The following is a 19082-nucleotide window of genomic DNA, read 5'->3' on the forward strand; positions in this document are numbered from 1 at the left end:
AGAGCTTCATTCCCAGTATGTCTCCCGACAGGACAACGAACCAAACCTCAGAGACCAACCACAGCAGGACCCGCGGAACACAACAGCACATCGCAGGTGAAACACAAACCAGTCATTTTTTATTTATTTATTATAAATAAATGAAATCAATAAAACACGGGTGAAAAACGCAGACATGAGGGTCATAAACTCCGGGGCCATTATTAATAAAGAAAATTGACAGAGCCAAACACTATAGGGAGGCCTGGCGACCCCTGCGAACACCATATGTGCTATGATGGCACAGAGAAACTGTTTGGGGGCTATGATGGCACAGAGAAACTGTACTGTTGCTTGGGGAAGTCGAGGGGGTTTCTAGCCCCCCCTACATTTATTTTATATATACGTACAATATACACAATATTTACAATATTCAATATATATATGCACTATACACACACGATATTAATGATATTTACTTAAATTAGTTACTTTTTGTAAAGTCTCATCAGTAATCTGATAAAAAACATTTCTATAACGTAAAATAAACATCATTAATAAATATAAATGGATTTAGGAATCGATGCATCCGGAGGAAAACCGGGTTTAAACTTGGATGGATTTATGTTACACCCCCATATGCAAATTAAGCATAATCTATCAGCATATATGTGCATCGTTGGGGGTCACGGAGTTCATCCAAGCCCCCTGTACATTTGCTTGATATTCTTCATGCGCAATGTATGTATTTATGGTGAACGGTATTAACCCCGCTAGGTGACACAGAAGCTTTAACACCTTTTGTGTTCTGATATGCAAATCAGCTCATTAATAGCTCTTAAAATAGAGCTGTGAAGTCACGTCCCAAAAAAATTGTCTGTCTTAATATCCTCCCGACCAATCAAACGGCTACGTCAGGCCTTATATCCCAAATACGATTAAACGTTCGGCAGTATAGACCTTGTTACCATAGCAACACTGGCATCGCCCCTCCATTGTGATATATAGAGGGTGTTCTTCTGTATGAGGATTGCGTTTCCCTCGCTGTTAAATGAAATGACATTAAGGCAATAGAGCTGCGGTGAGACTACAAGTCCCATCATCCTTCACTCTGACTCGCAGTCTGGCAATCGCTGTAAGGCTGGGGGTGATTCATGGTATAACCCCCTCTAATTTCACGCCCGTCCTGATGTTTCAGGCCCGGTAGGGGTATAAGACAGGGGCAAAAGCTGGAGAACAGGGTATTAAGTGTACCCGGGAACTTGCAGGGGTTTTGTTCCAGTCTAGGGGTGAAGGGGCAGATTCACACAGTATGGGGGTGACTGGTTCCTCTTCTCCCCCCGCTGGGATCATATATAAGAATCCCAGTAGCTGCTTTTGCTCCCAGTATGTTATGGTTGATCTCCCTGCTTGAATGCAGGTGACCCAATTAAGTGTATCTTCAAATAATGACAAGTCCAGGTTTCCATGACGACGGCTATTAGAGCCATTTGGAGAGTGGCTGCATAGAATCTTCCAGATGGGCTGTTAAAGGGTTAATATTTCGAGGGTTTCTTAAGATGGGAATAATAAATAAATGAGGCGTATATATGCCCCAAATCTCGGGATTTACCCTCGGAGGGGGGTATCTGGCTCCTGCCCTATATAACTTCCCGCAAATCCCCAGGAGGGATCCTTTCCCACTTCAAAGACACCGCCGAGCCTCAGAGTCACTCGGAATTAATCAAGGATCTGCCTCCCTGCTGCCGCCGCCAAGTAATTACTGCACTGCCTGCATTTAAACAGTTTCTGCTTTCCTGAACAAGAGACCGATGTGGTGTTAGGAGCTAGCACTCCGACAATTCATTCACCAAATATAGGTCTGTTATTTCTCTGTCGGTATACTCTATACCTCCGCCGGTGGGGTAAATGTCACGCTCTCCTAACCTTCCAAAGAGATCAATTATTTTGGAGGGTTTTAAGATGATTCTTCCTGCCCCTTAATGGTCAATTTACCAGAATTACCAGAATATAATTACGGAGCAGCTGTCAGTGTACTCCACGCTCTGCTCCCGGGGCAGGATAAGGGCACAGATGCTATCGGAGAGCCACAGGACAACTCACCAAATGCCCCGATAATGGTTGTTATGGAAACGAGGACTGGTCAGAAGGTAAAGTCACCTGTATTCCATCTGTGATAAAGCAGGGAGAAAAGCACCAATCGGGACGCTCAGATATCATTAAATCAGAGGAGACTGTGTGACCCCGAGAATCCGCCCCTTCACCCTGAGACTGGGGTAAAAACCCTGAGAATCTGCCCCTTCACCCCGAGACTAAGATACAGTGTCAGAGCATCCCCCCAAACAAATCTCACCCCCAGACTCAGAGCATCTCACCCCCAGACTCAGAGCATCTCTCCCCTCCAAACAGAGCATCTCATCCCCCCCAGACTCAGAGCATCTCACCCCCAGACTCAGAGCATCTCTCCCCTCCAAACAGAGCATCTCATCCCCCCCAGACTCAGAGCATCTCACCCCCCCCCCCAGACTCAGAGCATCTCTCCCCTCCAAACAGAGCATCTCATCCTCCCCAGACTCAGAGCATCTCACCCCCCCCCCCGACTCAGAGCATCTCTCCCGGCAGACTCAGAGCATCTCACCCCCCCCCCCACTCAGAGCATCTAACCCCCCCCCCCGACTCAGAGCATCTCACCCCCCAGACTCAGAGCATCTCACCCCCCAGACTCAGAGCATCTCTCCCCTCCAAACAGAGCATCTCATCCCCCCCAGACTCAGAGCATCTCACCCCCCCCCCAGACTCAGAGCATCTCTCCCGGCAGACTCAGAGCATCTCACCCCCCCAGGCTCAGAGCATCTCACCCCCCCAGGCTCAGAGCATCTCACCCTTCAGACTCAGAGCATCTAACCCCCCCGACTCAGAGCATCTCACCCCCCAGACTCAGAGCATCTCACTCCCATCCCACCCGTGCCCCCGCCGCGTGCACCGAGCCCGTGGAGCTGGATGCCACCCCCTCCCACGCGTGTCCCGTGCCCGTGCAGACAGACGGAGGCTCGGACTCGCCCCGTGTTCACTGACCTTGGAGCCGGGATCGGTAGGAGGGAGGCGGCCGGGGACCGGGGCAGAGCCCAGACAGCAGGCGCAACATGGACGGTGAGAGCCGGGACAGCCACCGGGTGGGCAGGAGCCGGGGAATTGCGTTTGGGGTGCAGTGTGTGGGGGTATTATTTGAGCGGAGGCAGTGTGTGGGGTATTATGTGAGCAGGGGGGGCAGTGTGGGGGGGTATTATGTGAGCGGGTGCAGTGTGTGGGGGGTATTATGTGAGCAGGGGGGCAGTGTGTGGGGGTATTGTGTGAGCGGGAGGCAGTGTGTGGGGGTATTATGTGAGCAGGGGGGGTAGTGTGTGGGGGTACTGTGCGAGGGGGGGGAGTTTGAGGGGGTATTATGTGAGCAGGGGCACTGTGTGGGTATTATGTGAGTGGGAGGCAGTGTGGGGGTATTGTGTGAGCAGGGAAGTTTGTAGGGGGTGATTATAATTTGTGCGCAGCGTGTTTATCAGGCTTTGTTTTATACATACAGTTGTAGGTCTATACAGACGCACGCATGAACCCGCACACGCACATGCTACATACACGTATATACTGCACGCTAACCCTGTATTAGGATTCATGCAGCTCGGAATCACCTGTGACGTGACGTGAAATTTGCACAAACACACTTTAAGCTGTGGAACGTGTGTGTGAATCTGCATGTGAATGTGTGCGTGAATGTGTCGGTGTGAATGTGTGTGTGAATGCATGTGTGAATGCGCATGTGAATGTGCGTGTGAATTGCAGTGACGTAAGAGGCAATACAAGCTTGGTTGGCCTGAGTCCTGCACCTGTACGAAGCCCTCTGCCCTCGCGCATGCTGTATATTAACCCACTAAACGCTGTGTTGTGATGTGTTTTCGCCCGTGGCAGCCGCTGCTCACTTTAAATTTTGCCGGGAGCTCTTGGAGCACACGGTGTCGGCAGAGAACCTCAACCATCGCTTCCGCAGGGAGATGGGCCCCAGCTTAACCTGGCACGACGGGCGAGGTCAGAGGTCAACCGGAGGCCGGGTCATCAAACTCCTGAAACAGCCGGGCACAGAGGTGACTCAGGTACCGGCGCGTCCCCCCGAAATAACAACCCCGCTGTGAGACGTTTAGAAAAATAAAATGCAAAAAAGGGTGACTGTCCCTTTAACTGCCGGCCCGGAGCGCCCCATTGTTGGTGATCATGTGACCTTTGGGTGCAGCCCCCTGCTCTGAAACCTCACCGCGCCAACTGCTTTACGGCAGAGTTTATGGCGTGCAGCATCATAATTATTATTACTATTATTATTATTTATTGTTTTATATAGCTCCATCAAATTCCGTAGCGCTGTACAATGGGACAGGACATTATTATTGTTATTAATGTTGTTATTATTATGTTGTTATCATTATTTATCATTGTTTTATTATTATTTTGTTGTTATTGTTTTTATTTTTTATTATTATTTTGTTGTTATTGTTATTATTATTTTGTTGTTTATTATTAATTATTATTATTATTATTTTGTTGTTGTCGTTATTATTACATACACAATCTAAACTAATAATGTGAAGTATTTCCTCCTGCTTTGAATTCTGGTTGCCGCACGGTATGAGGTCACAGGTTGGTGGGCGGCTGGTCACATGATCCCGCGGGAGAGCGGAAGAAGCGTTGGGAGACACAGAGGGCAATTAGGAAGCTGCAGTGTCCGGGTCCAGGGCAGGGTTTAGGCTCGGAGGGTTCATGTCTGCAGTCATAATGAATGGTTCCCTCGGAGGTTGGGTTATCCCGCCAGGGATCTATCACACCCAGGCACCGGGGCACTCAGCAGTCGGTTACCTCGGTGCGATGCTCTGCAGTGTTTTATTGGGGTGTTAGTGCAGTGCTTTTGATTAGAACATGATGGGAGTTGGAGTCCAGCTTGCTGACGTGCTGCTCCGCGGCCTCTGCTGGTAACCTGTGATCTGCCCCAGGTCCGGTCCGGTGACCACTACGGCATCTACCACACCAGCCCGTCGTTCAGCTGCCTCTCTAAGCCCGTGGTGCTGTGGACCCAACAGGACGTCTGCAAGTGGCTGAAGAAGTATTGTCCGCATAACTACCTGACGTACGTGGAGGCCTTCGCCCACCACGCCATTACAGGTGGGTGGCTGCGCATGAACTGGCCGAGTCTCGCCGCCGCCGTGCGCTCTCCGCTATCCCTCGGACCGGACTTTTGGGGCAGTATTTGGGCTGCTCCCTTACGAAAAAATTACTGCAGTTTTTCTGAAGTAATACTGCAGTTTTTTGGACATGAAAAAACTGCAATACTGCACTTTTACTGTAGTATTACTGCACGTTTACTGCAGTTTTACTGCATTTGTACTTCACTGTACTGCAGTTTTACTGCAGTTGTTTTTGTACGGAAGTACAAATGCAATAAAGCTGCAGTACATTAAAGTACACTGTAGGTTTGCAGTATAAAAAAAAAAGTGCAGTAAATGTGCAGTACAACTGCAGTACAGTGAAGTACAAATGCAGTAAAACTGCAGTAAATGTGCAGTATTGCAGTTTTTTCATGTCCAAAAAACTGCAGTATTACTTCAGAAAAACTGCAGTAATTTTTTGTAAGGGCTGTGTGCGCCTCTTTATCCAGATGCCTAACGGCGCACCAGAAAGGGTTAAGTCTAAAGTGGCATCACGTGGCTCCTTTCCCTGTCGCCCCCCTCTCTCGGCCGGGCACTCTGTCTCCGCTCCGATTACACCCCTCGCAACACACAAGAGAATAGATCTGCCCCCAGGGGCAATAAGAATAAAAGACTTAATCCTCAGAGAGAGAGAGAATAAAGTTCGGGGAGGGGTAAGATGGGCAGTGGAGGGGGGGGCTGGATGCAGAGAGACCCAGGCAGATCTTTTAATGACAAAGACGTGAGGTCTGCAGAGCTTACAATCTAAAGAAATTTTCCTCCCCGGTTCTGCTCTACATGTGCTGCATGTGCCTGGTAGGAGTTGGCACAAGTGGGAGGGACATAGGTAGGGGTGGGCCTATCTTGCCCTGTGGGGTACCATGGGGCCTGCTGTTCTGCCCCTGAAGGGTCCTTACTGTGTGTTTTTGCCCCCCAGGCCGCGCGCTGCTGAGGCTGAACGCCGAGAAGCTGCAGCGGATGGGGATTATCCATGAGTCCCAGCGGCAGGAAGTGTTACAGCAGGTGCTGCAGCTTCAGGTGCGAGAAGAGGTTCGGAACCTGCAGTTACTCAGTCAAGGTACCGAGAAGCCAGCGCTGCCCTGTCCACGGGGGCCGCCCCATCACTTCTCACCCTTCTCTTTCTCTTCTTACAGCGCCCTTTGGGAACTTCTCATAGGGGAGATGGCGGGAACCCTGAGCCGGTCGCTCCTCGGGACCCGTGGTGACCACCTTCAGACCAGTTGCTGTCTCCAGAGCCGCCGGGGTGCAGGGAGCAGCCCCTCGGCTCCACCATCTTCCTTCCAGGGGTTCTAATGAAGCGTCACTGTGATCCTTCCACGGTTTTAGTAACGGTACGGGTGGGCTGGGGCGAGGCTTACTGGACCGCACTACCGGATACTGTGATTCCTGGCGGGCGTCTGTACCAATCCTGGAGAACCTGAACCCCCAACGGGACGAGTCTGGGCCGGATCCCCACCTACAGGCAGAGTGGGACATCAACTATGCACCCTAAACACGCACACGTCCCGCCACGTCAGCCACGGGACTTAATCATCCGGATAACGTCCACAATCTATATGACTACTGGAAACCTCAGAAGGCTACCTATCAGATCTCGGGGCTTATGACCTGTTGATAAGATCGTGTAGCATCCGCTGAACCAGCCACGAAGACACAGAAATCCTCATATTAGCAATACAGCCATATATTATTATGTGTGTATATATGGATACATTGTATATAACGTTATTACATGATATTTATTGGCGGGTAGAAATGTATCAATAATAATAATAACAATAATAATGAGTTCTGTAACAGTCCCGCCCCTGCGTTCCGTATAGATGGTTTAATAATGCAATATACTGTAAATACTGTGTTTACTAATCTATAGGTCTCCTATTTACTATCTATACGTCTCTGTGCGTCTCAATGTATTTTTTTAGGGGTCTACAATATAACCTGGGGGGGGGGTATTTTTAGCTATGGAACCGGTTTCTGCGCACACCTAAAAAACCTAAAACTGTGAAAAGTGACTTTTATTTTCTGCCTGTAGAATGTCTGGGGTTTTTTTTTGTTTTTTTTTTACTCAATATATCACAGAAAGAAGAAAAGGCGGCACAAGAGTCTCTTTTTAGATCTCTGTTTTTCTGTAATTGTCTGTTTTTGGCCCATTTTGGGCAGTGCGCCGACGCGTGTGGCTGGCAGGGCTATTGGGGCTAAGGCTGCGGATATGTGATTGTAAAGGGGGCAGAATGTTTTGGGGGGTTTCTTGTAGGGGGGCGATAGGAATGTATTGTTATGTCACTGTGATATTCACCCCTGCACTGCCGGGTAGACTTGAACATGGCGGTGAGTAAAGGGTTAAGATACCTCTGTGCAGGAGTGGATCAGCGTATTTAACCCCTCGCTCCCCTTCACGCATTATTTCTCTTCCTTTTTTATATAAAGTTTTATTCCATTATTTAAATAAACGGATGCACTTTTCCCGGTGTGGATTTGCGTCGATTTCTGGGATCTGGGGCTGCCAGGGGTTTGGGGTAAATGAGGCATTTTTCCACCCGGGATTAATTGTTACTGGTACATAGAATACAGTTACTGGGAATCCATGGTCCGTATGGAGTGTTGCTGGTATACAGGCTCATGGGGTGAGTGCTGGACGTGGCCCCTTTCCAGTATACGGCATGCGCTGCCTCCTTTTTCCGTCACATACAGGAGTCATTATGGAGTCTTTAACTATCTGTGGGTTGGTTGGAAATAAGATGGAAGATCCGGCACCTCGCAGGACGGCAGCTTACAGACGTACAATGCTATACTACACTTATATATATATATATATATATAGGGTACGGAGCAGCAGGAGACATATAGGAATATTCCAGAATGGGAAATAGTTCTGATACGGGACGCCGGGTCACTTGCTGAATGTATATACAATGGGATATGGATCAGTATAGGATTAGGGGACAGGATTCACCGCACTATACTGATCCATATATTGGAGGGACATAGGAAACAAATATCCGTATGGTATAGGGGTATAATTCTAAAGATAGGGTGTAGGATCTATAGGGTGATAGGGTCAGAATAGTGTGTAGGGTCTGTATAAGGTACTGAGGTAATCATAGAGTGTAGGGTACGTATAGGCTAATAGGGTCAGTGTAGGGTATGTATAGGGTCAATATAGTGTGCAGGGTGATTAATGTACACGGTGTAGGGTATGTATAGGGTAATAGGGTCAGTATAGTGTGCAGAGTCTGTATAAGGTACTGAGGTAATTATAGAGTGTAGGGTATGTGCAGGGTAATAGGGTCACTATAGTGTGCAGGGTGAGGCACTGGGGTGAGTAATGGATAGGGTGTAGGGTATGTATAGGGTATTGGGGTGAGTATAGGGTATATTATATAAATGTAATATACAGTAAAAATCAGTACACGGACTGTGTTACCGGTGGGAAGGGGCAGTGATAACCCTCCATCGGGCCATCCTCTCTCCCTCCCCCGGTTCTGCCCCCGGTCCCCCTCAGCCCCCCCAGTACCGCGAGAGTTCGGGCTCCGGGGGCGGAGAGACGATCAGCGCATGACGGAGAACTGCGGGGCCCGGCAGGTAAGGGCTAGGGGACCCGGCACCGGGAGAGACCGATGGGATATGGTACCGGGGGGAGAGACCGGGGATCCGGTAGCGGGGAGAACTCGGTACCGGGGGAGTGACCAGGGGCATCCGGTAGAGGGGGACTGTGGCCACACGGGGCTCCTGCCCTCAGCCAGTGGATTAATGCCCCGGAGAACCCCCCACCCCCCCAGACAGGACTCCTGCCCCACCTGACACCTCAACACAGGGAGAGACACTCACTGAGTGACAGTGAGAGACAGCATCACTGAAACACTGAGTGTGAGCAGAGACAGCTCCACCCTGACAGCGAGAGACACCCAGTGACAGCGAGAGACAGCTTCGCAGAGACACAGAGTGTGAGTGACAACTCCGCCCAGACAGTGACAGTGAGAGACACCTAGTGACAGCGAGAGACAGTCTATTGCAACCAAGAAGTAGACCCAATGAGCCAGCGCAAGGAGCTGTGGAGCTGGAGGAGAGACCGACCTGCAGTGAGAAACCGCCTCCTGGTGTCAGAGACATAGATGAGTCGCTCCTGGGCAGGCAGTGCAGGTTAATTGCCCTCTCATCGTTCCTTTTGCCCCAGACAGGAAGGAGGTTGCACCCCATCCTTCTCCCTGTCAGTGGGTTCAGCCCATGAGAGCCCCGAGTAGGGCGATTAATTTAGTTGCCCCATCTTCCCCAACTTGCCCCCGCTTTTTACCCCGCCTCTTGCCGATCTGGAGTTATTATTGCCCCAATGCCATATCCCATTGGTCTCGCCCCAGGTCTGAAATGGCACCTTGTGGGTTAGATGTGAAACCTTCGCTTTTTCTACCAGCATCCCTACCAGTCCTCTGCCCCCTGCACCCCCTTTAATACCCTCTCTCTGTCTGTGTAACCCGTTCCTACCTGGTTTATCTGCCTTAGAACCCCTCTCTCTCTAACGCACATGGGTGTTTTTCCTTCCCGGCAGACATGGCTGACCCTCTGCCCACCGGTACCCGGAGAAATATCCCCAGGACCAACCGTTCCCGAGCTGCCCCCCAGATCACCGTCCCTACCCCTGATCCTGAGAACCATCTGGCCTCAGAACGTCCGAGAATCGGTTAGAACTTTAGCTGTTTTCAGGTTTTGACCTCCCTCAACCACCCTCAGCCTCCCTCAACCACCCTCAGACTCCCTCAACCTCCTCAACCTCCTCAGCCTCCCTCAACCTCCTTCAGCCACCCTCAGCTTCCCTCAACCTCCTTCACCCTCTCTCAACCTCCTTCAGCCACCCTCAGCCACCCTGAGCCTCCCACAACCTCCCTCAGACGCTCAACCACCCTCAACCTCCTTTAGCCTTCCTCGGCCTCATTAACATGAAATAAACATTATTTTTGAAGCCTTTTTGCAGAGACTCTCTCCGCCGGGTAATGTCTCAGCGCCTGGGATTGTTGGGGCCATCGGTGGTATAAAGAGGAGCCTCTGGCACCACTTCAAAGCGAGGGAGGATTTTCTTACCCCACCGCGCTGCGATGCGCTTTGAAATGGTTCCAGTGGGACCCCCGTCTTTCCTTTGCCCCTCTAAATCTAGAACATCTAAAACTTCTGGAGATAATCCAGAATCTAAAGTACCCTCGTGGCCTCCAATGAAAATGTGATGATTTTTATTTTCTGAGGTTATTCTGGCGGTCAGGGCGGGATGTACATTTTTGGAGCCCCGTTAACCCTTGCAATACCGAGACAGCGAGAACATCCAAAAAAAAACGTTAGTTATTTAGGGTGTGGTTTCCATGGTTCTGAATGATCGGGGTAGTTCTGACCAGGTGGTCCCGATACATGCCTCGGGGGCGTCAGGGACCCCTGCAAATCATGGCCATTTCTGACTCTGATCATTTTTTTCCCAGGTGGCCCCTCTGCTCGGGAAATGGCTCAGCGGAAATATCCGAGGACCGGACGCCGAGAGCTGCGGGTGATACCGGTAAAGGGGTTATCTAGAGGTCCCCTCGCTGCCCCTCTCCCGACAGGTCTCAAGTTTGAGGTCCATTAAATTAAAGCACGACTTACCCCCAAGAGGCCTCAATCCCCCCCCCCCCGAGGAACCTGATCTGACCTTCACTGAGCTTTATCCAGAAATCATCAGCGACCCAGCGGGGGTTTAATCTCTGCTTCATTTACTCACCCTCTCTCCTTCCTTCTTTGTCCTCCTTTCCTCTTTCTCTCTCTCTCTCTCTCTCTCTCTCTCTCTGTCTCTCTCTCTCAGGCCTCCCTCATCAGCCAGTGGAAGGAGATGTTTAAGTCTCAGTCCAGAGTGAAATGTCCAAATTCTTGCTGTTGGCTTCAGTTCCCCAGTGTTTACAGCCTGAAACAGCATTACGAGCGCTGCCAGGGGGTGAGTGAACACCAGCCACTCACACTGCCACTCACACACTACCCTATGTGCTGGTCACACTTACACACTACCTCATGTGCCCGGTCACTCACACACTACCCCATGTGCCCTGTCACTCACACAATACCCCATGTGCCCGGTCGCTGTCACACACTACCCCCATGTCACTGGTCGCTCTCACAGACTCTCTTCCCTCCAGGCCGGACTCTCCTCCCGTTTGCGGTTCTCCTGCACGTTCTGCGAAGCCGTCTTTATCTCCAAGTCTCAGCTGCAGAAACATCTGATTTGGAATCATCCAGACCTCAGAGACAACAGGGAGAAAAGGCCTCAACAACCAGCAGTCTGCAGAGGGGCAAAAGAGAGGTGCAAGTGGGACCCCTACGCTGCAAGCTCCATATGGGCTATGACAGCGTATGGGGTATTAGAGCAGCGCTGAGGGTTTTTTGGGGGGTATAACTGTGTTATGGGGTAATAGAGCAGCGCTGGGGGTCTGTTATGGGGTATTAGAGCCGTGTAGGATTCTGTAAATGTGCTCCCTGTATGTCACTCGTAGAGCGGCTGAGAAACTCCAGCCCAGGCGTTCAAAACACACAAAACTGCAAAAGCCCCCAGAGGAGAATGGGAAGGAGACCCCCGGAGTCAGACGTGGAGATACGTCCAACGAGGACCCAGAAAGGATGAAACACAGTAAGAAGAGCGCCGTGCGTCACCCCCTCTCGCTCTTTTCATGTTTCATTTTCCCTTTGCCCCTTTTTGGGGCATTAACCGGGGAGCGGAGCTATAGTCCCCGGCGGGGAAGAAACATACATTTGCAATAAAACCTTCTCTTATTTCTTCCAATTCCAAGCATTTCTTGGAATTGTTTCAAACTCTTGGCGTTGCTCTCTCTTTCTTTCTCTCTGTCTCTCTGTCTCTCTATCCTCTCTCACTTTCTGTTTGTCTCTCTCTCTCTGTCATTCTTTCTTTGAGATGATTCCCAAATGCTCTCCTTGGTTTTTCTCTCTCTCGAGTCAGGAAGGAAACAAAAAACTCCAAAGAAGTTCACCGGGGAGCAGCCGTCCGTTAGCGGGACCTTCGGCCTGAAAGGTGAAAAATCGCACGTTGGCTCCTGTCGCCTCCTCCCGCTCCTTGAAAGCAGAGTTTCCTTATAACCCAGGGTTGGCAACCCGGTTACCCCAAGCTGGGCAGATTTTCAGGACCAATGCTTTTGATCATCCCATGAGACATTCAGCTGCGGGGCCGAACTACAAGGGTTCTTTTCCCTCCATCCAACATCTTCACTTGTAACAGCACCACCGCAGCACTCTGGGATTAGGGTTTCTTGGTCAACCAATGTTTTCGTATCTCCAGCTTTGATGTTGCAATGGATCACAACATTGTATAAAAACAAGTTCCAAAATATAGCCCTTTCCCATTGGCTGAGCTGGCAGTCAATCATAGAGTGGATCAGAATAACCCATCTGTAATTGGCCATAGATCTCGTGTTTGATCCAGCCAATCACAGAAGGACATATTATCTTCCATGACTCATTGGCTTCCTCCATGGCCAGGGCTATGCCCCCTGTGTTTATTGTTTCAGGTGTGTTTTTGCCAATGTTGTGTCCCATTGTGATGGGCTGAAGATGAAGACAAGAGCATTGTTTGACCACACATTGAGCAACAAGAAGGTAAGAGGGAACCCTTTATATGGGACATAAATTTAGTGGACCACTGGTCCTGGGGTGCTGGATATTCTAACCACCCTCTTTGACATCTTGCGTCCTGTACATGTTTCGGATCGTTGGGATTGGTCATCGTTGGCGTCCTTTCCAAAGTTTGGTGATCCAAGCTGGCACAAGGAACAGGAATAGTTACTGAGAGTCAAAACCCAGACACAGAAAAATGCTTATTAGAGGAAAAACGTCCTTGTTGCGTTTTGTGGTCTTCTGCTGGGACACGTTTGGGTGGCCATTACGTAGCAGGGCTCCTCTCCAAAGCATGTCTCTTACGGAACATAAAAGGGTATTTGTTGGAGGTATATTTCATTCCGTCGCCGTATCTGCCCCTGTTAGGACTCGGGAAAGTAGACGATAAATCCTGGGGAAGACGGGTAAGGCCGGTGTGCGTACGGACCAAAGAAGTGATGAAGAGGAGGGATGGTCCCAGCATCCGACGTGATCACGCAGTACCAGCTGCAGGTAAAATAAAAGCCCCGGGTAGATAGGTTTGGGATTTATCATGAATGATACTGTGCGATAACATGGGTTTATCTGGATGGGTACAGATCACATGCATGTCTTTGCCCCCTGTACCAGGCAGTTTGGACGATGCGTGCCTACGTCATGGTAATAAGAGGGGGGTGGTGACGTGTCCTAACTGTGTCTCTGTCACGCGTAAAACCATGGCTGGTCTGAAGAAGCACATGGACATATGTGAGCAGGTGAGACATGTCATATGTTCTTCCATAGCTCTGGTGCTTGCCCCTCTCTGTTGTGTGTTCTGTAGGTTTGCGTGTCTGTATACCTATGTTTGTGTGCAGTGTTTGTGTCTGTGTTGCGTGTCCCTGGAAGCTGGCCGGTCTGTGCAGTGATCCGTGTGCGTCTCCCAGCTGCAGGAAGCCTTGCGGTGTCAACATTGCAGGAAACAGTTCAAGTCCAAGGCTGGTCTCAATTATCACACGATGGCCGAGCACGTCAACAAGGTAGGAGGGAGCTCATTGTGTTGGCGCGCGGTACTTCCTGTGTGTGAGCGGCCGCTGTACTTCCTGTGTGTGAGCTGGCACGGTGTACCCGCTATGTGTGAGCTGGTGCGGTGTACCCGCTATGTGTGAGCTGGTGCGGTGTAACCGCTGTGTGCGAGCTCGCGCGATGTACTCGTTATGTGTGAGCTGGTGCGGTGTACCCGCTATGTGTGAGCTGGTGCGGTGTACCCGTTGCATGTGAGCTGGTGCGGTGTGCCCGCTGTGTGAACTGACGCGGTGTACCCGCTGTCTGTGAGCTGGCTTGGTGTACCCGAAGTGTGAGCTGGCGTGGAGTACCCGCTGCGTTTGAGCTGGCGCGGATTACCCGCTGTGTGTGAGCTGGCGGGGTGTGCCCACTGTGTGGAGGGTATCACTGGGTATATAGTACCCCCGTGGCATGTTGTGTCTTCCAGTCTTCCAGTCCTGATGATACCCCACGAGATGAACAGAAAGAGCGTGAGCGCCTGCGCAGAGTTCTGAAACAGATGGGGAAGTTGCGCTGCCCGAAGGAGGTACAGCACACGCGGCACATACAGACAAGCCATTGATCACGTCACATACATGTACTGCGGATACATACGGTATCAGTACCTGCTCTATGACTTTGTCCCCGCCCCCTCGCAGGATTGCTCCGCCTCCTTCTCCAGTTTGATGGGGTATCAGTACCACACTCAGCGCTGTGGGAGGCAGCAGACGGCGGGCGACAGGCTGCGCTTCTCCTGTCCGTACTGTAGCAGGGAATACCAGTCCAAGGCCGGCAGAGATTACCACGTGCGATCCGAGCACTGCCAGGTGAGATGTCGCCAAGGCGAGCTCCCTGTGACTGCTGATATGAGCGTGAGTGTTGGGGAGGTGAGTGCCCATGGTGCCCCCTAGACCAAGTGTACTTAGTAATTGCCCCACTCTGTTCTAGCTCCAGGCCCCCACCGAGCCCACGCAAGCAGTGGTGGAGGCAGAGCTGGAGGACATCGAGCGGACGCCCAGTGGCCGAATACGGCGCCAGTCGGCCCAGGTGGCCATCTTCCATCTGCAGGAAATCGCAGAAGATGAACTCGCCAAGGATGGTGGGAGAAGGAGGATGCGAGAGGACCTGGTACCTGACAGCAAGAGGGTAATAGGGGCAAATGAGGCAATAGAGACAAAGGGGGGGAGGTGGTGAGGGGTAGTCTGATGGAAATAACTTGTTGCTCTGAGTGTTGGGAGTGAGTGTGAGTATAGGTATCGGCACTTGCCCCCTCTCTTTATTAACCCAGTTGGGGTTATTATAAGGGTTTCACATTTGTCCTGCATGTAACAGCTGAATTACCTGCGCCCCGGCCTGCCGACCTTCAACCCCCAGCTCCTGGACTCCTGGAAAAGCTGCGTGAAGGAGAACGGATTCATCTGCTGCCCGAATAACGTGAGTGTTACTCGTCCACCAAGATGCTCACTCACTGATACATACACTCAGCCACACACAAACACTAATTTGTTTCCCGTTTGCCGGCAGTGCTGTGAAGCAATATACTCCAGCGTGTCCGGACTGAAGGCTCATCTAGCCAACTGCACCAAGGTAATGAGTGGGCACTCGTGAGTGTGTGAGTCTTCACAGTGGGTGTTCTGAGTGACTGGCAGGCCCCTGCCTGGAACGTGATTGTGCTGAATGAGAGCTCACCCTGAGTGCTGCAGATGACTGATCGCACACTCCGTTTGCCGTTGAGCATGAGCTACTTTTGTCTCCCTGGCAGGGGGCTCACTCCGTGGGCAAGTATCGCTGCCTCCTGTGTCAGAAAGAGTTCAGCTCTGAGAGTGGTGTGAAGTATCACATCCTGAAGGCACACTCACAGGTGAGTGGCGAAAGTGTGAGCATCTGTACGGGGGATAGAAGGTCCTGTGAGTGTGTCTGGTGCTGCGCGGACCTGTGGGTTGGTACAAGGTCCTGCCATATTGCTTTATGGGTCACATTGGCTGGTTATGGGGCATAAGCCATGGCGTTGTACAAGGCATCGCATTAGAGTATGTCATTAGGTAGTTGGATGGGAAGCTGGTGACGTTTGGTGTTGAAGGCTCTCACTCTCGCTCCGCAGAACTGGTTCCGAGCTTCCGCCGTCTCTTCGCCCCTCAAAAGAAAATCGACTTCTTCCATCTGCCCCGGGAACGTGTCTGAAACGGGGGCAACGGACAAGAAACAAAGAAAGAAACCCAAAGAGAAGTCCCCAGCCTCCACCCCGGCACCGTCGGCACCCCAAACTAAGGAAGCCCCCTCTTTAATAAAAATCCCCCCCAAGAAAACAAGTAAACCCGCGAGCGCACACAGTTTGGGGCTCAAGGCGACGTTGAGGAAGGGTCTGCCGGCTAAACGAGGCAAATAGCTGGCCGGGATCGGCTCCGTAGAAGAACCTCAGAGCCAACGACCCGAAGCTCTCAGCCAGAACCTCTGTTCGCAGGCCCCTGCTTCTCCCGCCCGATCGCCAACAGACCCCTCCGCGTCGGGAGCGGCTTTTAGATTAGAGCGCATCTCCAGAAGGCAGGATATCTGGGGGGTTTGGGGGTCCCAGGAGATGCCTTCTCCTCGAGGATCCCACCAGAGCGCACCCACAGACTTTGGTCGGACGTCATATACAATGGTTCAGACTGTCGCCGTGCGTCAACGCACAACTCCACCATCATTAACCCCGCTTGTTACGCTCATAAAGCTAATGGGGCGGAATAAGCTAAACTCACTCGCCTGTCTGGCTTCTGGCATCCTCTGCAGTTTAGAACCCACAGAAATTAGAATCATGTATGTGTACATAGTCATGCGGTCACGTGATACGTGTAGCCTTCCTACCTGTTGCCAGGAGTAACTCCCAGCGTGCTGCATTCACGTCGGGCTCCAACACGACTAAGGAGCTTCTGGAACACATAGTGCTTCGTAAAGTAACCTCTTCGGATTGTAAGCTCTTGGGGTCAGAGGGTTGGAGGCATCTGCGCATCTCATGTCCCAAGCAGAAGGCAGCGGATGTGAATATTTACACACTTGGATGCACTTTTACTAGTTGAAGTAATTGCACTAGACCGTGTCACAGAGTCGGCACACGCGTGTCAGGGTTCCCGGTGGAGTCGGAGTGCCGTGTGGTGGGTCTAGCGTGTGACGGGCGTTTTATTATCGGTACGCGGCTCCTCCGTTAGGCTGCTTGTGTATTTTTTATGCGTGCAATAAATTAGGGTGTGGGGTTTTTTTAGATTTCGGGGCCAGTGAGGACCACGCTCCCAAAGGGTTAACGCTGGATGTGTCACGTTCTATCTGTTCAATAAAACAAATACTTCAATTTAACAAAAAAAAACGCGTTTTTATATGAATTTGGTTTCTCGTCAGGAACCGAAATCTGGCTCACGTATTTATGGGGAGCTTACTATCCAATCGAAGGGGAAGCCCAGAACCTCCCCTGCCCAGACGCCGCTCTGTTTCTTATTTCCTTTATATCGTGAAAACGTTCAGCTTGTTGAAGCCCTGGAATACCCCAATGGCCCCGGCGGCCCACAAACACCAGCATGGTTTAGTAAGTCCCCCAGCTGCTCTCGGGGCAGGGGTTTGGAGCCCCTGTACCCGTTAACCCTCCAGTCACCCCCAGAAATGTTCCCAAAACATGGCACGAGGTGAGGACTTCATGGGGCACTTTATTTAACAATTTCACATTGTGCTAATCCCTGTTCACAAACCGCCTTTATTCTTATTTCTAAGGGTAAAGGACCCATCAGGGGATACCGGGAGCTTTGATTCGGCTGCAGCCAATCAGTGCCCGAGTATCCGGGGTGAGGTGTGTGTTTTGAACTACCTCTCCCAGTGTGCATCGGGCGGAGGAGTGCATGTGTCGCGGGGGATGCTGGAACATGTAGTTCAGTGCTTTACCGTCATAACTTGAGACAAGTGTGCTGAACTACGACTCCCATCACCCTCTTTCCCCTTGTGACAGCTCGGGGAATGGCGGAGCCCGAGCAGGCCCGTCCAGGAAAGGAGTCCGGGGGCAGTGAAAGGTGAGAGAGCTCCTGGGGAGGCAGGAAACTGGTGACCATGGAAACCTGGTTACCATGGAGTGTAGTCACCATAGTAACGGGGCAAATAGGAAATGTAGGTGAAGGTGCTCTCATATGCGTGCTAATGTAATTCCCACCACATGGCATGACGTGGGTTAAACACCGGAAATAAAAAATGTTTTAAAAGCAAAATACGCCACAAAATGCCGTCCGTGTGTGATACATACCCCAGTGACGCGCGTCTGCAGGTTATTGCCCCTGCCGGCCGCAGATCTGATTATATGAATAATAATTTGATCACATTCGTTAGGGGTAAATATCCGTGAAGTTAATGTTTTCTCCCTATGAATGGGCAGGACTTTTAAATACTTTAGTGACATTTCCATAATTCTGGTATGTCGCAGGTCCCTACTTGCACGCTGGTGACTCCAAAACACCCAACAGGTGACTCCAAAACACCCAACAGGTGACCCAGAGGTGACTCAGAGCTAAAACTCTTTAGAGCCCTGAGGTCAGGCGTGTGTGTAAATACATGTAACCTCTGGTCAGGCATGTGTGTAAATACATGTACCCCTGGGTCAGACGTGTGTGTAAACACACGTACCACGGGTCAGAAGCGTGTGCCGTCTGGCAGCAGACCCGTGTGCGTTGATTGGTTGTGTGTATTCTGCTTCCATTTTTATAACATCCTCACTATTAATATCCGCTGGAAGCTGATCCTCGGAGCAGGGCCGGCAGGGGCTTTAGGATGAATTTGCCCGGGGGCGGCTGGCTGCTGGACCCTGGATGGGGGCAACAGGTAATTCCCAAACAAGGCTGCCACCTACCTGAGCCGCTACTGTCTCCTAGAGGTGTCACCCCTTGCTGTCCTAGAGGTGCGTTGTCTGCTGGTTTGCTGGAGTCATAGAGGTGCCAGTCTGTATTTGTGTTGTGTGGTATCTGCTCATGCCGGTACCGGTTAAGTCCTTGTGTCCAGACGGGTCCGGTTACCGGGGGCAGACAGGTCCGGTCCCCCAGAGCTCACTGACACTCACAGACTTAGAAAGTTATTTAGATCCCTGGCGGATGCCTCCGAGTCGCTTACCCTGCTGTATCACTGACACTCTTACCCCTCCCTGGGCAGTTGCCATCACAGCACAATTCACAGATCAGGATCAGGCCACTTGGTTATTATCGAGTTCTACTCATTGAACCCATT

General features: G+C 51.0%; 2 protein-coding genes across 2 annotated transcripts; both read left to right on the plus strand.

Annotated features, from left to right (window-relative positions):
- Positions 1 to 3122: 3122 nt before the first annotated feature.
- On the plus strand, positions 3123 to 6515 carry LOC149271658 (sterile alpha motif domain-containing protein 10-like). Its single transcript, XM_089507223.1, has 5 exons — positions 3123 to 3129; positions 3940 to 4121; positions 5010 to 5178; positions 6139 to 6279; positions 6379 to 6515. The coding sequence occupies exons 1-5, from the start codon at positions 3123 to 3125 to the stop codon at positions 6513 to 6515; spliced, it is 636 nt and encodes a 211-aa protein (XP_089363349.1).
- A 2265-nt stretch (positions 6516 to 8780) lies between these two features.
- Positions 8781 to 18984, plus strand: LOC149271659 (zinc finger protein 512B-like). Its single transcript, XM_089507224.1, has 20 exons — positions 8781 to 8807; positions 9121 to 9169; positions 9769 to 9900; positions 10685 to 10758; positions 11041 to 11169; positions 11369 to 11580; positions 11723 to 11856; positions 13221 to 13346; positions 13464 to 13588; positions 13757 to 13849; positions 14302 to 14400; positions 14513 to 14740; positions 14802 to 14999; positions 15186 to 15287; positions 15378 to 15440; positions 15616 to 15714; positions 15955 to 16103; positions 17592 to 17662; positions 17824 to 17884; positions 18861 to 18984. The coding sequence occupies exons 1-20, from the start codon at positions 8781 to 8783 to the stop codon at positions 18982 to 18984; spliced, it is 2295 nt and encodes a 764-aa protein (XP_089363350.1).
- The last annotated feature ends 98 nt before the right edge of the window (positions 18985 to 19082 follow it).

This window comes from Sceloporus occidentalis, unplaced genomic scaffold (assembly GCF_023333645.1).
Source record: "Sceloporus occidentalis isolate IW3139 unplaced genomic scaffold, rSceOcc1.0.p SCAF_475, whole genome shotgun sequence".
Lineage (NCBI taxonomy): Eukaryota > Metazoa > Chordata > Lepidosauria > Squamata > Phrynosomatidae > Sceloporus > Sceloporus occidentalis.

Bases quoted from the DNA above. Each gene is read 5' to 3' on its own strand.
- LOC149271659 (XM_089507224.1), top strand. From the start codon at position 8,781: ATGACGGAGAACTGCGGGGCCCGGCAG. The intron at 11,170-11,368 runs GTGAGTGAACAC...TCTTCCCTCCAG, and splicing joins ATTACGAGCGCTGCCAGGGG to GCCGGACTCTCCTCCCGTTT. The intron at 16,104-17,591 runs GTCGGCACCCCA...CTTATTTCTAAG, and splicing joins CCAGCCTCCACCCCGGCACC to GGTAAAGGACCCATCAGGGG.
- LOC149271658 (XM_089507223.1), top strand. The intron at 5,179-6,138 runs GTGGGTGGCTGC...TTTGCCCCCCAG, and splicing joins CGCCCACCACGCCATTACAG to GCCGCGCGCTGCTGAGGCTG. The intron at 6,280-6,378 runs GTACCGAGAAGC...AACTTCTCATAG, and splicing joins CCTGCAGTTACTCAGTCAAG to GGGAGATGGCGGGAACCCTG.